Genomic DNA, 17,142 nt, shown 5'->3' on the forward strand with positions numbered 1-17,142 from the left:
TGGGAGCGCCGCCATGCTCCCAAGCAGCGCACTCTCCAGTGCGCCACCAGGCCGGCCCAGGGGCTTTAGCTTGAAGTCGCCAGCAGCATTGCCACCGAGCAGCAGGGTCAGGTGGTCTTAGAGGCCTTGGGCCCTGGCCTGGCTGCCCCCTCCAGTGCCAGGAGCATGCACTCAGGCAGCTGCTTCCAGAACAGGCCCGTCTCATCCACAGTCCTCGTCAGCTTTTTTGCGGGTCTCAAAGCCTCTTTCTCTCCTTCCCTCACTCCTGACCCCATCCTCCGGGCAGACCAATGGCGCTGACTCTGGGCTTTTGGTTTCCTTGGTTTCTTTGGTGCAGAACAGGCATTCTTCCCTGTTATCTGCATGTCTTGTTCCCTCACCTTCTAGAAGTCCCTGTTCAAATGTGACCTTATCGGTGAGGCTCTCCCCCACTGTGTTTTTTGTGTGTATGTCACATGCTGCCTGAGAACAGGAGCAGTGTCTACTGAGCTCTCAGTTGTGTCCCCAGGCCCAGGAACAGTGCCTGGCACTTAGCAGGCACCCAGCAATCACTTGTTGAATAATTTATTAAATGAAGTACAGTGGTGGGAGGCAGGCTTCTCACCTTGTTCTTTTTGTATTTTGAGCTATGTGAAAGTAGCAACTAAAAAAGCGACTAAGGAATGTTTGTGAAAAGCAGGAACAGATAAATGCCTGATAGGTCCATGCACCTGCTGTGAAACAAGGTGGCACTGCCCACAAAGCCCTCACCTAGGGAGACAGGGAAAGTCAAGTGAGCATGGAGAAGGCTCCTGCCTGATGACAGCGGGCCCGAATTCTGAACCACTCGGACTACCATCCTCTCTCCCACATCCTTCGCCTTCTCACCCACATTTTTAAGTTAATTCACCCACACGATCACTCATTCCCTCTCTCGCCATCTCGAGAGGCAGCCCCAAGCCTGCTCGTTGCCCAGTGTCTGGGTGGAAAAAAGGGCTCGCCCCCCCATTCGAGACTACATTTCCCACAGGGCCGCGGGGCTGCCGCCGGCTCCAATTGACCCTCTCGCGCGCATCTCCAGCCCCCTTCCCCGCGACCGAAGCGGAGAAAAGGTGCTGTAGCTCCCGCCCCCAGAGCCCGGCCCCCGCGCGTCCAACTCTCACCCCCGGGTCTTGACGAGAGGCACCTGCTTCAGCTGGGCTGACAGGACTGCGGCACTTCCCTATTGGCCGCCTCACAGAGCCGTTTCCCGGAGGCGGCCGAACACAGCCTTCATCTTGGCGGAGGGGAAGGTTGCCTGGTGACGGCCGGGATTGTGACGCACTCTGCCCTGCTCCTGGAGCCCCCGAGGGCTGCGGGGAAATGTAGTTTCCACGACGAGGCCGCGGCGCGCAGTCCCGGCAGAGGCGCCCTAGGCTGTTTCTGCCCTAGGCTGGCCTTTTCGCCGCCTAACTTCTGTCTTTGTCTTTCTATCATCTACCTACCTCCTTTTCTCCCTGGCTCTGTCTCAGTTTTCCCTTTCTCCCTATCTGCCCCCCATCCCGGAGAACTGGTTCCCTTCAGAATGTCAAAATATAGTTTTCAAAAGACATGACTCAGTGATCACGTGTCAAAGATTTATTCGCCTCACCGAGGGAACCAGCAAGATGATATAGGTGTTACAGGAAGATGGGAAAGAAGGAACTATAAAGAGAGTAAAAGAAAGAACACTGAAATAAAAGCAAAGTCAGGGTCTGGCCAGTTATCTCAGTTGGTTAGACCACAGACTTATCACAGCAAAGTCCCAGGCTCAAATTCCCCTACCAGAAAAAAATAAAGAGCAAAGTCGGATACAAAACTGCTTAGTGACCTACAGGGCAATCGATACACAGCACAGAAAGCATTTGTAAGCTACCAACCTTTTGCAAGTTAGCATCCAACTGCACAGCATGTGGACTCTAATCAAAAGTAGTCAAGTTAAAGAGTTGTTTCGCTCAGGGAGTCAGATGACTCGAAGCAAGCTTGGTAGACAATGCCTGGACTCCCAGTTATCTTTTTGTCTTATTCTCAAGTTTTGGATACGTTTTCCTAACAAGTTTCCCTCCAACTCTTCCTGTCACTCCTCTTGCTGTCAGTTTTCTCCGAATCTTTGGACACTATCAGCCCATCTTACTGTATCTCTAAATTCTGTCCCTTTCTCCCTTCTTGCCTCCGTACTCCTGTCTGTCCCTTGGGTCTCGATGTCTGCACTCCTTGTTTCTGTGTTTCCACTCTCCATCTCCGTCTTTGTCTCTGTCTCTCCTGTCTTCTCCATTCCTTCCTGATCGCTCTCCCTCCTACTAACTGTTCTGACACACCTGTCTCCCCGGCCCTGACTCTCTGACCCTCTCTAATGAGAGCTGAAATCACACTTTGACTCAGACAGTGTTTTGTATGTTCACTTTCACTGTCTCTCCTCATGTCGAGCCTCTCTCTCCCTCCCTCCCCCCGTCTCTCCCTTTCCTTGAGTCTCTGGGTCTCTCTACCTCTCCTCACTGCCTCTCTCTGCCGCAGTTCCCTCCCCACGCCCTCAAACCACCTCCCCGACTGCCTTTCGAAAGCCCGCCGGGTCCCCGGACCCGCCCACCGCCCGCAAGCACAGAGGAACGTCATCGCGCAGACTACATCTCCCAGAACGCACCGAGCCGAGCCTTTCTCCATTTTGTCGTCCAGCAGGTAGCAGAGGAGGAACCCTACGCCTGGCAGGGGGTTGCCATGGAGACGTGGGGCCGACGGCGTCCTAGTGAGGGCCGTGATTGGTGCAGAACCCTGCTCGTATTTCTAGGAGGGCCCGTAGAAAACTGAGGAAAACGTGGTGGGGGGGCATGCGCTGTCTACAAGGCGGTACTGTCGTCCGTTTCCCCCGAGAAGCTAGCGCACGTCGACGGGGGCCGGACGCCTGGATTCGAGGAGGGAGCGTGGGAAGAGGCGGCCGGGAGTGTGATCTGATCATTGCGACCACCGCTACCCACAGGGGACCGGGGGGCGGGGGCGCCAGGCTAGAAACGGGGGCGAGGGTGGGGGAAGGGCAAGGAGGCGCTGGAGCTGGTGCGCGGAGCATTCTGGGAGACGTAGTCCGGACGGGTAGGGGGAAATTGGCGAGTGCGCATGCTCGGGAGCGCGGAGCGGCCCGCTAAGTGCAGAGGTGAGGGCCGGCACCGCTCAACTAGGAAGGTTCGGGCAGGGACTGGGGCGGCAGCTACGGAATTGGGGGTTCCGGCTGCTCAGCGAGACTGGGAGCACGGGGGAGGGATCTGGGAACTCCCTGCAGGAGGGCCCTGCGCTGTCGCGCGACTCATCAATTACCGGTTGTTGCCACGGCGACAGGCTCTGGGGGCCCCGCCCCCGGTTGCCATGGCGGAGCCAGAACCTGCCTTGGCACCCTGGAGCTGAAGTTGCCCGCCTAGACTTATGGGCAATGTATTTCAGGAACCTCCGCAGGGACCTGCCGGCTTGGTGATGACCCAAGTTTCTCCCAGGGTTTCAGGTTGACTTGGAACCTTGAAGAGTGGAGGTTGGACCTGATCCGGGATCAAGCGGCCTTCGAAATAGATGCCACCCCCTTAATAAATTCAGATTCTTTCACAAAGTCCCAGCTGCAGAAGCAGCAGCCTGAGCGGGAGGTCAGCCCTATTTGCATATGGGGAAACTGAAGTTCACAGAGAAACAGCGACCTGAGAATGGGCGGGGTCAGAATCTTGGACCTTCCTTGCAGGCTCCTGGTCCAGTGGTCTTGGGGCCTCTGCCCACCCCCACTCCTAGGACCTCCCCCAACACCTCCCCGCCCCATGTAAATGAGAGAGCGTGGGAGATGGGGCATTGCGTAGTGTGAAAAGTTGGGCTCAGAGGATGGGACTGAGTAGGGACAGGGTGCTGTCTGGGGGCTAGGTCACACAAGTGACTGCACTCATCTAGATGTGGACCAGGTGGAGTGAAGCTGTCCTCTAGAATCAGGCTGGGAGGCGAATGATGGTGGGGCCAAATCTGAGAGAGACTGGGTGGGAGAGTGGATGGTGTAGTGAGGGGCTGGCATTGGGGGAATCTCGTTCAGTGGGTAGCAGTGGTGCTGATGCCCAGGTCATAAGTGGTGTAGGTGCCATCTACCTGGTAGAGGGAGAACTCCAAGGCAGGGATGAGGTTATACGTGTAGAAGAAAGGCAGGATTTAGGGTAGAGAGGAGGTGGCTTCTAGGCCTAAGAAACAGACTGTGTTTGGAGCAGGAAGGCTACCGGAAACTCTATGCAAGCCCCCCTAGAGAGGCCAGGGACATGATGGCTCAGCAAAGGCTTCCAGCTCCCCAGGTCCCTGGGGTGTGGACCCACCTCTCTGTGCCTCAGTTTCCTCATCTGCCTTCCACATGGGGCAGGTCTGAGAATTGAACAACACAGCATACAGTAGGCACTTAATAAGCATTTGCTGCCACTGTCTACACTTATTGCAGCAGCCTCATCCTATTCCTTCCCCAGGGGCAGACATTGGCCTCAGAGACCTGACCTGGTACTCCCAATGAGACCCACTGTGCTGGGATCCCCAGGTTGCACACCCCCAGATGATGATGGGACTGTCATGGTGAAGCTGGAGGACTCTGAAGAGGAGGGTGAAGCTTCCCCATGGGACCCAGGCCCTGAGGCTGCACGCCTGCGCTTCCGGTGCTTCCGCTATGAGGAGGCAGCGGGACCTCGAGAGGCTCTGGCCCAGCTCCGAGAGCTGTGTCACCAGTGGCTGCAGCCAGAGGTGCTCTCCAAGGAGCAGATACTGGAACTGTTGGTGCTGGAGCAGTTCCTAGGTGCACTGCCCCCCGAGATCCAGGCCCGTGTGCAAGAGCAGCAGCCAAGCAGCCCGGAGGAGGCTGCTGCCCTGGTGGACGGACTGCGCCAGGAGTTGGGCGGGCCTCGGAGATGGGTGAGTCAGTAGCCCTAAGTGGGGGGGTCAGGGCTGGAGCATTGTCCAGCTCCTCACCCTAGCGGGGTACCATGCTTGACCAAACACACGTCCATCCTCCCTCACTGTTTGGAAGTGGCCACCTGCAACAGAGAGCCTGTGTGAGTCTGTCCAGGGCAGGGTGGGTTCCAGGGCCAGTCTTGCCAGCCCATTCCTTCATCACCTAGAGTCACGTGAACACGAGGGCTGCAGGGTAAGGGAAGAGAGGGAAGATACCAGGCAGCCCTGGAAGTCAGCAGCAAGAGAACAACTGCAGGTGGCCCCTTCACTCCTTGCTCAGAGCCAGGGGAGTAGGCCTTTGGAGGACCAAGTCAGTAGGTGTTTACCAGGCAGACCCCTGGAGTCCTGCAATGGGGTGGGTGCCCATGAACACCAGGTTGTACCCAGCCCCATCTCTGCTTGGGCCTCTGATGGTAGGGTCACCTCCCCAGGTCACAGTCCAGGTGCAGGGCCAGGAGGTCCTATCAGAGAAGATGGAGCCCTCTGACTTCCAGCCCCTACCTCAAACTGAGCTGCAGACTCCAGAGCCTGGTCCCAAGATGCCCTTTGGGGCCAGGCAGGAATCGTTGCTGGGCCTTCAGGTGAAGGAGGAGCCAGAGGTTACAGAGGATCCAGGTGAGGACTGGCAGGGTGGGCAGGGCCTAAGGCTTGGTTGGGTGGACATTAGGGGCCTGTCCTGAGCAGTCTAAAGTCTTCTGGGCTGGGCTTCTGCTAGATGGAATGGTTCCCATGTACCAGTGGCCCCCACATCCCACCCAATTAGGTCTCCCCTCCAGCTAGCCAGCACTGTTACTGCCCCTCATATGCCAAGCCTGGCTGCTGCAGCCTCATTTCCAGGCTCTCCCCTGGCATGAAGTAGGCTGTTGGGTTTCCCTATATAGGAGGCACATGGAGTTCATTCCCCAAGGAGATCCACTGGGGAATATCCACTGGTCACTGGAGAGTAGATAGCAGGCCAGACTATAGGTAGGTGTTGCTGAGGAAGGACCCCACAGTATTTGGGGTGTGCCCCCCACATTCACCTTCCTGACAGGGCCTCTTAGCCAGCTGCTCACACTCCACCCTTCCTATGTGGACCACTGTACAGTGCCCGCCCCCCAAACCCTACAGGCCATCTTGCCCCAGAGCTGGTGCAGGGGTGCAGACCTGAGCCCACCTCATCCTGCCGCAGCTCCACCCCTGGCCTTCCAGGGTGCCCTTCTCCCCACCCCCAAGCCAGGCCCTGAGCTGCCATGCGCTGCCCTCCCCAGCCCCAAGCCCACACCCGGGTCTCTCCCCGCCTGGATCCTGGCCCACTACTGAGAAGGGCAGCATGGTGGGAACTCCCTCAGGCTACCTGACCCCACTCTTCGTCTCTAGAGCTTCTGGAGTCCGGGCGTCTAGCTGCCACCCAGGAGGCTGCACCCACCCTCCTGCCTGAGGAGGCCCAGGTGAGCCCTGAACAGGCCGAGCCCCTCTCTCTCCCCAAGGAGCCTCAGTGGGTGGGGGCCGGATTGGTCCTCCCTGAGCCCAGCCAGGTACAGATGAGCACTGTGGTTTCAGGGCTGTGGGACAGTGCTGGACCAGGCCTCTCCCCACAGCGAGAATGGGCCTGAGGGGCCTTCATGGAGGGAGCATTCCAGGGCCCTGTGGCATGAGGAAGCTGGGGGCATCTTCTCCCCAGGTGAGTGAGATGGGATGGTGGGGCTGGGCCCTCACATGTATAGTACCATGTCCACTGACCCTACTCCTGGCCCTACCAGGCAGCCCTCTCTCGCCAGCACCCCCAAGGTCCCCCATTCTCTAGACCATCCCCTGCAACGTTCAACCTGCTCTAGCATCTTCTGCCCTCAAAAGCCAAGCCTGCTATTGATTCCATGGCCCCTTTAGCTTCTGCTCTCTACCACAGTAAAACCTCCTGAGAGTGGGGCCTATGTTTCCCACACCCACATCCTCTCCCAGTCCTGGCATCCTGTATGACTCCAGACTCTGAGCTAGCTTCCTGCTGTTTGACATTGGGGCAGGGAGGGTCAGGACCTGGCAAGGACAGCAGGTTAGTAGACAGGCAGGTGGGCAGGAGGGACCTCAACACAGGATGGGGATCAGGTGATGACAGACCAAGATCCTGCCCAATCACACAGGCTTCACAGGCCAAAGGCCCCTGCTGTCCACCTCAGCCACCACCCTTATCTGCTGTCATCCAGGCTCCCCCTACACACACACACCCCGTCTTCTGTTCCTTCCTGTTCCCCAGGCCCTGAATCTTCTCTTTTTTTGGTTTACTCCCTTGTTTTGGTGCAGTTTCCTGTGAATTCTGGTGTGGGAGACAAAATTCTGAGACATTATGTATCTGAAACACATTTGTGTAACCCTCAGCGTTAGACTAGAGTTTAGCTGGAAAAATTCTTTTTATTAACTCAGAGTCAGACTTTGTTTATCACTGTTGTTGGTGAACCCTTTCAATATGAAATGCTCATCTCTCAGTTGTGGGAAACTACCCTGCAATGCTTCTTTCATTTCCTTCCCCTCCATTGCTCTGTTCTCTGTTTCTGGAATGCCTATTACTTGGCTGTTGGCCTCTGGGCAGGTCTTCTAATGTTATCATTTCACTCCAGTTTTCCATCTCTTTCTCTTTCTGCTCTATTTTCCAGGAAGTTTCCTTACTTATATCTTCTAGATCTTCTCTTAAGATATTAATTTCTGCCAGCATATATTTAATTTCCAAGACTGGTTTTATTCTCTGAACATTCACCTTTATAGCCACTTCCTTTTGTCTTTTCAGGTACAATGTCTTTCCTTATTTCTTTGAGGACAATAATAACTTTGTTTTTTAAGTTTTCTTTTCCCAGTGTGACCTCTGTTCACCCCAAGTTGTTTGCTTATGTGTAAGACAAGGGGACCACAAATCTGGCTGGCATCTCTGAGCAGGTGGATGAGGGGCTTACTGACAACAAGCCAGGATTGGGAGGGGCATTGGGGGGGCCACTCCCCAAGGAGATCTACTTCCTGGGGGACATGAGTTGGCAGCTGAAGTATGAGTAGATGCTGCTGAAGGATCCGTTGGCCAATATGGCTAGACCATTTGGGGGTACTCCCTGCTGTGAGCATTCTCAAATCCTTCCTCTGAGTCCCCCAAGAGGGCACTTTCAGCCTCCTGCCAGCATCCCTGGAGAGGCTGACCTGAGCACACAGTGTGGCTGTTTACTCAGTCCCCCTGATTTTCTCAGTACTGTGTCCCACCCTCAAGACAGACTTCTGCCACGATGGAAGAGGAAATCCAGGAATCAGAGCCACAGCAGTGCACACTGTTGGCTAAGAATTCTATGCAAAGCCCATAGCAGCAGCCCTGCCCAGCATCTGCTTCTGAAAGCCTCCCCAGCCTGGTTGGTGCCCTGCCTCTTCACTTGCACAGCCAGAGGTACCTGTGCCTCTAGCTCCTGAGCTTTTAGAATCATCTTTGTAATAAAACACATAAATTTCTTTCAGCTTTCCCCACTGCTGGCTTAATATTCACTTTCTCCAGTCTGCTACACAGTTACTATCTGCACATCTTCTTTCCAGAGTAGAAAATGTCAGGGATTTTTGTTTATTTACTTCTCTTCATCTTTGTGGATTTTATGCCTTGAAACAAAAATTGTGGGGGGAGGGATGGCAAAAAAAAAAGAAAAAAAACATCTTTGTGGATTTTATGCCTTGAAACAAAAATTGTGGGGGGAGGGATGGCAAAAAAAAAAAAAAAGAAAAAAAATTTTTTTTAAGGTTTTTTGTGTTTTGTTTTGTTTTGTTTTGTTTTTAAGGATCTGAACCCGTGGCCTTGGTGTTATCAGCACCACTCTCCCAAGTGAGCCACAGGCCGGACCCCCAAAAAACTTTATTGTAGTTTTCTCTGGGGTTTCAGGATGGAGCAAACTTAGATAGATACCACTGTTACCCAGAAATCCCCATTTGCTATTTTTTTTTAATCAATAAGAATACTTTTTTCCCCCCATAATATTCTTGTTTTCTCTCCTTTGAGGATTTGGAAATACTTTAGTGTCCTTTCCAGACAGGTCAGTCAGCTCTTTATCCTCAGGTGCAAGTTCTCTCACTCGTTGTGTCATCGACAGCCTGACCTTCACAGCTCTGGTGGTTTCTTGTTTGCCCCTTCCCTGCGCATCATCCTAGGTGAGGAACTGCCACAGGGTCTGTCAGAACCCTAAAGTGGAAGAATGAATCACCTGGGTCCCCGGCCATTCAGTGCAGATGCCTCTGCCTACAACCCAGCCAGAAGCAAGCAGCTATTCCTGGCCAGATTGGTGGGTGAACTGGACTAACCCCATGAGCCACAGCTTCATGATGGAACCTGGCTCCAGTCCCGAGGTCCCGAGAGTTTTAGGGCTTCTTTAGAGCTCACTGCACCAGGGTCTTGACTCCTGAACCTCACCAACTCTTTCTTACTTCAGAGCCGCCCAACGTATTTTTAAAGCCCTTCTTACATTTTGTTGGCATTTCTGCATGTTGGAGCAGAGAGAATAGGATCTAACACATGCCCCTTCTGCTGCTCCAACCTTCAGCCTGCCCAGCCTATGCTGCATGGCTGACCACTTCCTCTTGTTTGGACCTGCTTCTCCATCAGTTCACAACCCCACAGTCTGGGCTTTCTTCCAGCCACACCGGCAGCAGTGCCTCAGGCTCCTTGGTGACTTCCTTCTCTGCAGCCTCATTCTTCTCGGGCTGCGCTCTCACTGTAGACAAACCACAGCCCCCAGCTTTGAACTCGGATTCCCCCTGGCCACCTTGGTAACCCTGTCAGGTCTCCTGGCTGCTTTCTTGTCTCCCAACTGTGCCTCTTGTTTGCAGCCAGAGAGGTCTTTTTAATGTTTTCGTCATGAGAATATTTTCAGTAGCTAATATTCACGTTAGGAAATTCAAAAGGCACAAGAAACAATACAGTGGAATGCCCCACCTCTGCCTGTGCCACACAGTCCTGATGCCCGACAGCCAACGTTACTTTTCTTAGGTGTCACTCCAGAAAGATTCTGCACATAGAGGAGCAAACACATATACGTACATTTCTCTTTAAAACACGGGCCAGCCCATGGCTCACTTAGGAGTGTGTGGTGCTAACACCAGGTCCGCAGGTTCAGATCCCTACATAGGGATGGCCGGTTGGCTCACTGAGTGAGCACGGTGCTGACAACACCAGGTCAAGGGTTGGGATCCCTTTACCAGTCATCTTTTAAAAAATAAAATAAATAAAACACACATAGAAGGTTTGATCCCTGTTACCTGCCAGCCGCACACACACACAAAAACCACTCATGGATGCTTAATCTTCACCATGTTCCACGCCTGGCATTTTTTGCACATGTCCCCACTTCAACACATAGCAGCAAGCGCCCTGAATCTATGGATGGCTGCATAGAGCCCCACTGTGGCTCACTGTGGACACAAGATTGTTTATCCAGGTTACTACTGACATTCTTTTGGGTTGCTTCTCAGTAACGCACTAAGAAACCTTGTACCTAGGTCATTTAGCACAGGGAGGAACACAGGTGTTGGAGAAATACCTAAAAGTGGAATTACTGGGTCAAAGTGTGGGATATTTGCTGTTTTGATGGGTTTTGCTGCACTGGCTTCCCACTAGAAATGCTCACTAGAAATGCATATAAACACTTGGGTCCATGCAGTGAGGGTGTGGAAATGGCAGATGAGTTCAGCCCTAGTGTGCACTTTTTCTTACTAGGAGGAGACTGAGCATATTTATGGGACTTAAGCATTAGTTACGTTTCCTTTCCTGTTTACAGCCCATGTATCTGTCAGGTCATTGGTCTTTCTTGTTGACTTATTGAAACTCTTTACTTAGGTTAATAAGCTCTTTGCCTCTAGAGGGTTTTTCAGTCTGTCATTCGTCTTTTGACTCTGAGGTAGTTTTTGTTGATTTCTTTTGATACATTCTAACTTATCTGACTTTTCTTTGACAACTTATGGATTTTCTATCACCCACTAAAGCCCTCACTATTCCCAGTCTTCTTGAGTTAACCTCTTTCAGGCTTCCTCCTTCTCCAGCCCCTGCTTCTCAGTCGCCTTTGCTGACTCCTCTTTCCTCACCCAGCCTCTAATGCTGGAGTGTTCACAGCATGGCCGGGACCCAATACTCTACTCCATAGACACCTGCCCCTCTGTTGGTCACATCCAAACCCCAGACTAAAGTCCAGTAGCCTGCATTCCCTGCCAGCACCCCCGCCATCCGTTTCTGTTGGCTCCACCTCCAGCCTCCCCACCAGCCACCCATTTCTCTGCCTTTAAGGAGACCATCATTGCCCTCCTAGACCCTGTGAGGACTGCCTTCCCCCACTACTGCCGTACAGCCCTTCCAGAAAGAGGTGATTTGTTTCAACTTGAGTTAGATCCAGAAAGATTTTTGCACAGCCCAGTCTTCATTCTCATGCGGGGCTCTGTCCTATTGTCACCTCTTCAGGAAAGCCTGCACAGATGGTATCCCTGGCCCCACCCTTGTCACCTCTGTCTGCCTCACTGGTCAGTTTCAGGTCCTTCTAGTTCACAGTGTCCACAGGGCTGAAGTGGGTCGGGCACAGTGGGCACTCAGTCGTGAATGAGTGGGTCCCTTGTGCACGCAGGATTTGCTCTCCAGATGGACAGCGTCTCCGCAGGCCCAGGTACTGTGAATCCCCACCTCCACATCCCCTGGGACCTCGGCATGGCTGGCCTCTCAGGCCGGATCCAGTCACCCTCCCACGAAGGTGGCTTAGCGCATGCGCTCATGCTTCCCAGCGACCCGGGAAGTGAGCAGGACCCCACGCATGAGGATCCCCGCCGGAGCGTGGGTCCCACACTGGTCACTGCCCGCTGGCGCGCTCCCAGGGGCCGAAGCCGGGGCCGGGGTCGCCCCAGCACTGGGGCTGGGGCGGTTCGGGGCGGCCGTTGCGATGTGTGTGGCAAAGTGTTCAGTCAACGCAGCAATCTGCTGAGGCACCAGAAGATCCACACGGGCGAGCGACCATTTGTGTGCGGCGAGTGTGGCCGCAGCTTCAGCCGCAGCTCGCACCTGCTGCGCCACCAGCTCACGCACACCGAGGAACGGCCGTTCGTTTGCGGAGACTGTGGCCAGGGCTTCGTGCGCAGCGCGCGCCTGGAGGAGCACCGGCGCGTACACACCGGAGAGCAGCCCTTTCGTTGCGCAGAGTGCGGCCAGAGCTTCCGCCAGCGCTCCAACCTGTTGCAGCACCAGCGCATCCATGGCGATCCCCCGGGTCCTGGCGCTGCGCCCCACGCCCCTCCCGGCGTGCCTGAGCCCCCAGGCCCCTTTCCGTGCAGCGAGTGCCGCGAAAGCTTCGCGCGGCGCGCCGTTCTGTTGGAGCACCAGGCGGTGCACACGGGAGACAAGTCCTTCGGCTGCGTGGAGTGCGGCGAGCGCTTCGGCCGCCGTTCGGTGCTGCTGCAGCATAGGCGGGTGCATAGCGGCGAGCGGCCTTTTGCCTGCGCGGAGTGCGGCCAGAGCTTCCGGCAGCGCTCCAACCTCACGCAGCACCGGCGGATCCACACCGGCGAGCGGCCCTTCGCCTGCGCGGAGTGCGGTAAGGCCTTCCGCCAGCGGCCCACGCTCACGCAGCACCTGCGCGTGCACACGGGCGAGAAGCCGTTTGCCTGCCCCGAGTGTGGCCAGCGCTTCAGCCAGCGTCTCAAGCTCACGCGCCACCAGAGGACACACACTGGCGAGAAGCCCTACCACTGCGGTGAGTGCGGCCTAGGCTTCACGCAGGTCTCGCGGCTCACCGAGCACCAGCGCATCCACACTGGCGAACGGCCCTTCGCCTGCCCCGAGTGTGGCCAGAGCTTCCGGCAGCACGCCAACCTCACCCAACACCGGCGCATCCACACGGGCGAGCGTCCCTACGCATGCCCTGAGTGTGGCAAGGCCTTCCGCCAGCGGCCCACACTCACGCAGCACCTGCGCACCCACCGGCGAGAGAAGCCCTTTGCCTGCCAGGACTGCGGCCGCCGCTTCCACCAGAGTACCAAGCTCATCCAGCACCAGCGTGTCCACAGTGCAGAGTAGCTCCGGTCAGGACACACTGCGACCACTTTGGTCAGAACACCTACCTCACAGGGTTGTTGTGAGGCCAGCGATCGCTTAGGTACAGACAGACAGGCTGCCCAGGGCCTTGCCCCCAGTAGGTGCTCAATAAACAGTAGATGGAAACTGGGTCTCCGTCCACTCGTGCCTCCTCATCTGCGCAGCCCCCACCATGACCACTCCAGTACTGGTGTGCTCCCTCTGCACCCACGTGGTTTTCTTTTTTCTTTTCTTTTTTTCCTGAAAGACGACAGGTAAGGGGATCTTAACCCTTGACTTGGTGTTGTCAGCACCATGCTCAGCCAGTGAGCGAACCGGCCATCCCTATATAGGATCCAAACCCGTGGTCTTGGTGTTATCAGCACCACACTCTCCCCAGCGAGCCACAGACCGGCCCTCCACGTGGTTCTTTCAAGGGCCATGTCCTCTCTCACTCCATTCCCACCCCACCCCTGCCGCAGAGGTGGCTCCTAGAAGCACCTGCTCCCGTCTTAGGGATGGCCCCTGTACCATGCCTCTCGCTTACACAAAAGGGTATGGCCCAGCAGTAGGTGGGGCAGAGCAGCCCTGGGCAGCAGTCCTCAGTTCCCTAGACCCAGAGAAAAGGAAGTGTTCTCTGTGGCCATCTGCTGATAGCCTATATGTGTGTAGCATGGTGCCATGACTGATCATCACTCAGGGACAAGAGACAGAGTCACAGGAAATGTTTTTGCAGATCTGCTACCTAGGTATTATGGGATGGAGCTGTCACAGAGTGGGAAAGGTGAGCACTGCTGGGAGCAGCTAGACCCCTAGGGCTAGAGGAACAAAGGGAAGGATTGCAACTTAGAAGTTCCAATGAGTTTCCCATGGAGCTGAAACTCAGGCCCTTAAGGAGGGGCTGCTGCCAGGCTGGTCCAGGGGTCTCAGCTGGCAGGGAGGCCCTGTGGGCCTGGGACCCAGACCTCTGAGGAGAGGGTACTGCTCAGCTGGTCCTGAGGTCTCTGGACTCAGAGGAGGGTGACGCATGAACCTAGGATGAGACACTGGTGTGGGTGTCTCTGAGGGGCCCAATGAGCCTGGTTCTGGGAGGTATATAAAAATCTCTGCTCCTGAAGGACCTGCTGCTGCCGGGACGAGGAGCAAGTGTTTTCTCCCTTCCCAGCCCTTGTGGCACTCTCTCCCTAACAGAGCTGCAGGTGAAAAGGGGCATATTTGTAGAGTGCTTGCCCTGCACAGTGATTCCCAAGTGGACAGGTCTCGAGCCCAGAGGCAGGAGCTTAACCGAAGCCCAGCCCTTGTTTCCAAGAACAGCTACTTGAGGCTTGTTTGTCCAAGCTTCTTCCGGGGATGTGGCTGGACTTTCCCTACCACTCTGAGGCACCCTGATCCCCAAGACTGGGTCCCTGACCTCAGAGAAAGATGACAAGCCAGCCTGGGCCAGAGGCCATTCCTGTGTGGCACAGCGAGGGGTTCCCTGGGCCAAAATCTGCAGAATTAGAGGAGTCGTGACTGGGCCCTTCAGCGGGCAAGTGCTACCATACTATCTGCAGGGCTGAGGGACTGGACAGAAGGACCACCCAGCTCCACAAAGACACAGCCACTGACTCTAGGAAATCCATGAAAGGTATCCAGTAAGGGAACCTCCAAGGCCCTGGTGTGGCCAAAATAATGAATGGGCCCAGCCAGCCTGTCCTTGGATCATCTGCACGTGAGGCCAGACTGTTCCATCCCAAGCACAGCACCTCTCCTCCGAGTGCCGCATCTATCCAGTTATTCTCACCACAACCCCAGCCTCCCTGATTCTATTTCTCTCCACTCCTCAGCATTGCTCCAATCCCAGCTACCCATCTCTGCCCTGGTGGTCCAAGGCACCTCCCCTCATCCTCCCTTCCCTGCCTGCTCCTGCCCCTTCCTCTCCAAAATGGACTCTGTCTTCCCAATGTCGGCTCCCAGAAACTACACTAATGCCCACAGCTGCACTTCCAGTCTCACTCCTCGCCCACTACACTCTGCCAAGTCCCTCTGAGGTGCTGGCCCTGGCTTCCCTCAGAGCCTTTGCACATGCTGAGTCCTGTGCTGCCTTCCTAGAAGCAGCGGACCCAGGGGCTACAGGAACCCTGTTCCCCAAGCCACCTGACTCCTGTGCCCCTCCGTCACTTGGATGGCTGTAAGGGTGAAAAGGAAGACACAGCAGCACCACATCCAATCCAGGCCCCGGATTCAGTTCGACATCCCCTCCCCCCTGGTCTGGACTCCACGATCTTCTTTATCTCAGCATGTTGTTGAATGGTTGATGGTCTTTCCCCACTGGATGGTGAGTCTTGAGGCCTGATGGTCTTTCCCCACTGGATGGTGAGTCTTGAGGCCAGAGACCACAAAAATCCAGCTTTGGCTAGTCCAGCATCACCTCTCTGGGAGACCAATACCCCATTCCTAGATGGGCCTTCAGCAGATGGGCCTCAGCAGCTGACCCAAGTATGGACCCGTGGACCAGGCTGGACAATAGGAACCATTCCTGAGACTAGATGGAAACAGCAGGATATTCATCAACCACCACGTAGAGATGGCCTGTATGAAAATAATCAGCACAGAACAAGATGGCTGAGAAAAGAGAGGAAGGGAGATAGAAAGAGGGAGACTGAGTCTGGAGGGGCCCTCTGAGCCCCAGAACCATCCTTGTGTGAAGCCTGAGGAAGCTAGGACAGTTGAAGTCATGTTTGGCCCCAAACTCAAGCTGTTTGAGGCTTCTGAGCCCCTACCTCACCCCAGACCTCTCCAGCACCAGCTTTCAAGGGTAAAGGCAAGAAAGGGCGTCCGAGTGGCTCCGCCGAGGTGAGGACCGCGGGCCCGGGAGGGGTCGATTAGTAATTTCTCAGATGGCGAAGGAAGGGCCCAGGAGGAGACCTGCCTGACCCCACCACGGTCCCCCCTGGACTGCTGGGACCACGTCTCCCACAATGCCCCGGGCAGTGACGGCAGCCGCCACGGTAACTGTAGGGCCGCCCCCTGCTTACCGACCCCACCGTTTCCGTGGCGACGGCCGGAAGTCGCTCGGCCGCAGGGCGCCGTTTCCTCCCGCCCTCCGAGGCATACTGAGCTGTGATTGGAGGGGAGCCCCCATCCCGCGGTCTTGACAGCGGTGGACAGACGCCCGCCACGGTAACGGTAGGGCCGCCCCCTGCTTACCGACCCCACCGTTTCCGTGGCGACGGCCGGAAGTCGCTCGGCCGCAGGGCGCCGTTTCCTCCCGCCCTCCGAGGCATACTGAGCTGTGATTGGAGGGGAGCCCCCATCCCGCGGTCTTGACAGCGGTGGACAGACGCAGAGGCCGCCGTGCGTCTCCACTGGAACCTGGGGCCTGCGCCCAGTGCGCTAAGTGTCCACCCCGGAGAAGTCTTCCCCTGACCTTGAAAACCTCCACAGTGCTTACCACCCTCTGGCACAATACATGTTTTATTTGTTAGTTTAACTCAATCAGAATCTCCATGAGTGGGGATTTTTGTTTGGGTTTGCAATGGGACACTGAGGCTCGACCCCGCACTCTCTGGGCAACGCCCCTGGCCTCGCCCAGGCTCTAGCCTTCCGTGATCACCCTGCCTTTGTGACCTCCAGGGTCAAGGACTTTGCCTGACCCGCCCCCACCGCGCTCGGCACATAGTGCAACATAGCGTGGACTGACTGCGAAGCGGCCCCCATCTGCCCCACTCAAAGATGGAAGCCAATACCGCTTCCTGCCCGGTCCAGCGAGTGTTCCCGGAAGTAACCGCGAGACTTCCGAATCGTTATCTCCATGAACGGAAATATCCGATCCTAGGCGAAATAGCCCGAACTCCAACTCCATCGCTGAGCAACGCGGGTCTGCGGCGACTGCGCAGGCGCCCGGCCTAGGCCGGGCGGGAAGAGCCGAAGCGGGCAGGCAGCGGAAATATCCGAAGCGGTGGGGTGCCCGAGGCCGTTGCCGACCTTCGCGCCGAAGCCGCTGCTGCCGCGGAAACCTAGCCTCCTCCGGTGCACGGCCGCCGCCACCGTCACTGCTGCGTACTCCCTTCCCGACGTAGTGAGCTGGCAAACTGTGCGGCCGAGAAAGCCCCGCGTCCGCAACCACAACTGGGCCTAAGGAGACCTGAGCGGGCGGGAACCCTCCTACACTGTTGGTGGAACTGTAA

At 56.0% G+C, this 17,142-nt stretch overlaps 1 protein-coding gene across 1 annotated transcript; it reads left to right on the forward strand.

Moving 5' to 3' along the window:
* Positions 1–4,389: 4,389 nt before the first annotated feature.
* On the forward strand, positions 4,390–13,125 carry LOC103595540 (myeloid zinc finger 1). The gene is made up of 5 exons (XM_008578961.1): positions 4,390–4,899; positions 5,370–5,553; positions 6,298–6,368; positions 6,481–6,601; positions 11,538–13,125. The coding sequence occupies exons 1-5, from the start codon at positions 4,504–4,506 to the stop codon at positions 12,974–12,976; spliced, it is 2,211 nt and encodes a 736-aa protein (XP_008577183.1). The 5' UTR covers positions 4,390–4,503; the 3' UTR covers positions 12,977–13,125.
* The last annotated feature ends 4,017 nt before the right edge of the window (positions 13,126–17,142 follow it).

The sequence above is a fragment of the Galeopterus variegatus genome, unplaced genomic scaffold, assembly GCF_000696425.1.
Source record: "Galeopterus variegatus unplaced genomic scaffold, G_variegatus-3.0.2 Scaffold1792, whole genome shotgun sequence".
In the NCBI taxonomy this organism is placed as follows: Eukaryota; Metazoa; Chordata; class Mammalia; order Dermoptera; family Cynocephalidae; genus Galeopterus; species Galeopterus variegatus.